This window comes from Montipora capricornis, chromosome 3 (genome assembly GCF_036669925.1).
Source record: "Montipora capricornis isolate CH-2021 chromosome 3, ASM3666992v2, whole genome shotgun sequence".
In the NCBI taxonomy this organism is placed as follows: Eukaryota; Metazoa; Cnidaria; class Anthozoa; order Scleractinia; family Acroporidae; genus Montipora; species Montipora capricornis.
In genome coordinates this window covers 15,484,317-15,486,816 of record NC_090885.1, presented here as the reverse complement: position 1 = coordinate 15,486,816, position 2,500 = coordinate 15,484,317, and the positions used below count along the sequence as shown (strand labels likewise).

Here is a 2,500-nt window from a genome sequence, read left to right as displayed (position 1 = left end):
AAAGGTGGGCTAGCATGAATTACTAGCCTTATGTGCTGTGCAAAGGCTTCAACTCGTCACAAGTCATGCAAATTGTCAGTGCCAGGCCACTCGAGAATCAAATTTGATAGTTACATGTATTTTTAATGCTCTTAGACTTACGATATGTTTATTTTATATAATTTATCATCTCTTTCCTCAACATTGCTAAATGAACTGCTTCCATTTCTTATGCCCACGATATACTTTACATAAATTCCTTCACTAGCTCATTCTTTATTCACTGACTGCAAAAAATTCACAGACTAGTGGAGCTTACCAGCAGACATGTCAGTCAACGAATAATTTATTATTATTATATACATTTGCGATAATATTGAAAGCATGCATTTCTCCATCCTTGTTGGTAGGTAAGGACTTTATGTATGGGGCATAATATCACGGTTAGGGTGGCTGTTGTTGTTTGATTACATTGCATGAAGACAAGTATCAAGTGGGTAATTTTTGGGAATCATTCTTTCTTTTTTGAGCTAAAAAATTGCTACAATAAGCAATGCAAACTTTTCAATACAAAAACAAATGGTCTAAAAGTCGGTCGGTTGAAGGTAGGTCTGTAAGCTGTTCATTCAGTACAAAAACAGTTCGAGTGCACAAGTCATAATATCAATGTTATCCAATAATTAATTATTTCAGTTACAAAAGTTGTAATCATTCTAAATCAAACTCAAAGTACACTGACCTTTTCTCAAGACTCCTTTGCAATGCTTCAGCACGCTCAATTGATTTTTTTATTTTTGCTCTCCCCAACATATCATCATAGAATTTCTAACATATACAACAACACAAATGACACTAGAAATATATAAATATTACTTATTCTTCTCATTTAGGTTTTTACCCTGTCAATGTCCTGATTACTTGAGCAGCATAAATTGGGAAAGCCGAGATGGTAGCTTTGTTAGTTAATTAAGCATCCCACTTAGCTACTGTACCCCAAGAGAAGTGGTAGCATCAAACCCAAGCTGCCTGATACTCTTTGTTAGGCTTCACAGTTGATTCACGCACAGGGAAATTCACTTCACATCTGGTTAGGCGATTGTTTAGCAATAATTTTACATCCACATTGATTACGATAATTTTGATAGGTAAATTTCATTGATAATCTCAAAAGTCAATAGCCAACCATACTTTACACATATTTAAAATAATAAAGAGAAGTGCCAATCTGTCATTAAAGTTACCTTTAGTTACATCTTCAATTTATTTGCATAATAATTCACCCTGTGTCAGAATACTGGTTATCAGCACAACTACAAGCCATATAATAAAGCTTGTTGACCTTTCATATCACACTCAGGTGGGATTTAAAATGGATTGCCATTGTGAATACCTTATATGCATCTCCCATTATTATTGTATCCAACATTAACAATTATTATTAAAGTACTATTGTATGATTTATTTTTGGAGTTCATAACCGGTTCACTCACTTTTTGCTGCGTATACTTGTTAGTCTTTTTTATCAAACAGATTATGTTATAGTAGCGCATGAAGAATACATAGGCATCCTCTTCTTCACCATCCAGATAGTGGCTCTCTGCTTTTAAGAAAACTTTATCTGCACTCTTGACGTAGCTTTGAAGGAAACGTCATTTATAATCATCAGCATTAACATCATTGTCATCATGGTTATCCTTACCCTAATATCTACGCCTTTTAATAACTGAATCAATACTTTAAAAGATGTAAGTATCTAGTTGGGCACACACAAGAATAAATGTGATCTTAAATGAGCTATGAAAACACATGGAAGATAGTTTTACCACGATCTCAAAACAAGAGAATCCTTAATTCTCATTCAAAGAGTTTGACAAACATGTACTTTCATCAAGCAGAAGAGAATTCAAAAATGTACACTGGTCCGCGGTTGTCATGATAATACACACGTACATGAATTCGGAATTCGTCATTCAGACAGGATTTTCATTCGATTTGAATGTCCGAAAGATTATATTATGGAAGAAGAATTTGAGTGGCGGTGATTACAGGGCTAGAATAGGAAGAATAGTAACTAAGAAATCACTCAAAATTAAACGTGAAATCGAAACCTACGTCGCTGGGTTTGCATTTTTGTCCGCTGGATAATCAAGATCGGTTAACTTGTTGAGATCGCCCAGGTTAGACGCCAAGTGCAGAGCCTTCAACGTCCTCTTTTCCGATGAAGGCATGACAGGATATCATTGAACCACCACTACATCACAGAAACCGTATATCAAGGGCACAACTTCCATAATTTGCGTTTTCGTTTTCATAGATGTTGAACAACAGCCATCTTTAAAATGTACAAAATGACGTCATTTGTTAAACTCGCTTTTAATTGGAGGCACGAGAGTGAGGCTTCATGCATAAAAAAATCCAACATGAACGCTCCTAGTAGTCGTGTAAAGAATGCTGCAGGCGAAGAATTCTCGAAATATAAGGTTGATGGTTTAAAAAAGTTCTTAAAAGAGCGTGGCATTCA

General features: G+C 35.2%; 1 protein-coding gene across 1 annotated transcript in view; it reads right to left on the bottom strand.

Annotated features, from left to right (window-relative positions):
- The window catches only part of LOC138042363 (ubiquitin carboxyl-terminal hydrolase 8-like), a 26,859-nt gene extending 24,535 nt beyond the window's left edge, over positions 1 to 2,324 (bottom strand). The window contains exons 1-3 of the mRNA XM_068888224.1: positions 2,092 to 2,324; positions 1,470 to 1,614; positions 719 to 804 (exon numbers count right to left, since the gene is read on the bottom strand). Of these exons, the coding sequence (XP_068744325.1) occupies positions 719 to 804; positions 1,470 to 1,614; positions 2,092 to 2,207 (347 nt within the window). The 5' untranslated portion in view covers positions 2,208 to 2,324. The remainder of the gene's footprint in view (positions 1 to 718; positions 805 to 1,469; positions 1,615 to 2,091) is intronic.
- Positions 2,325 to 2,500: the final 176 nt, after the last annotated feature.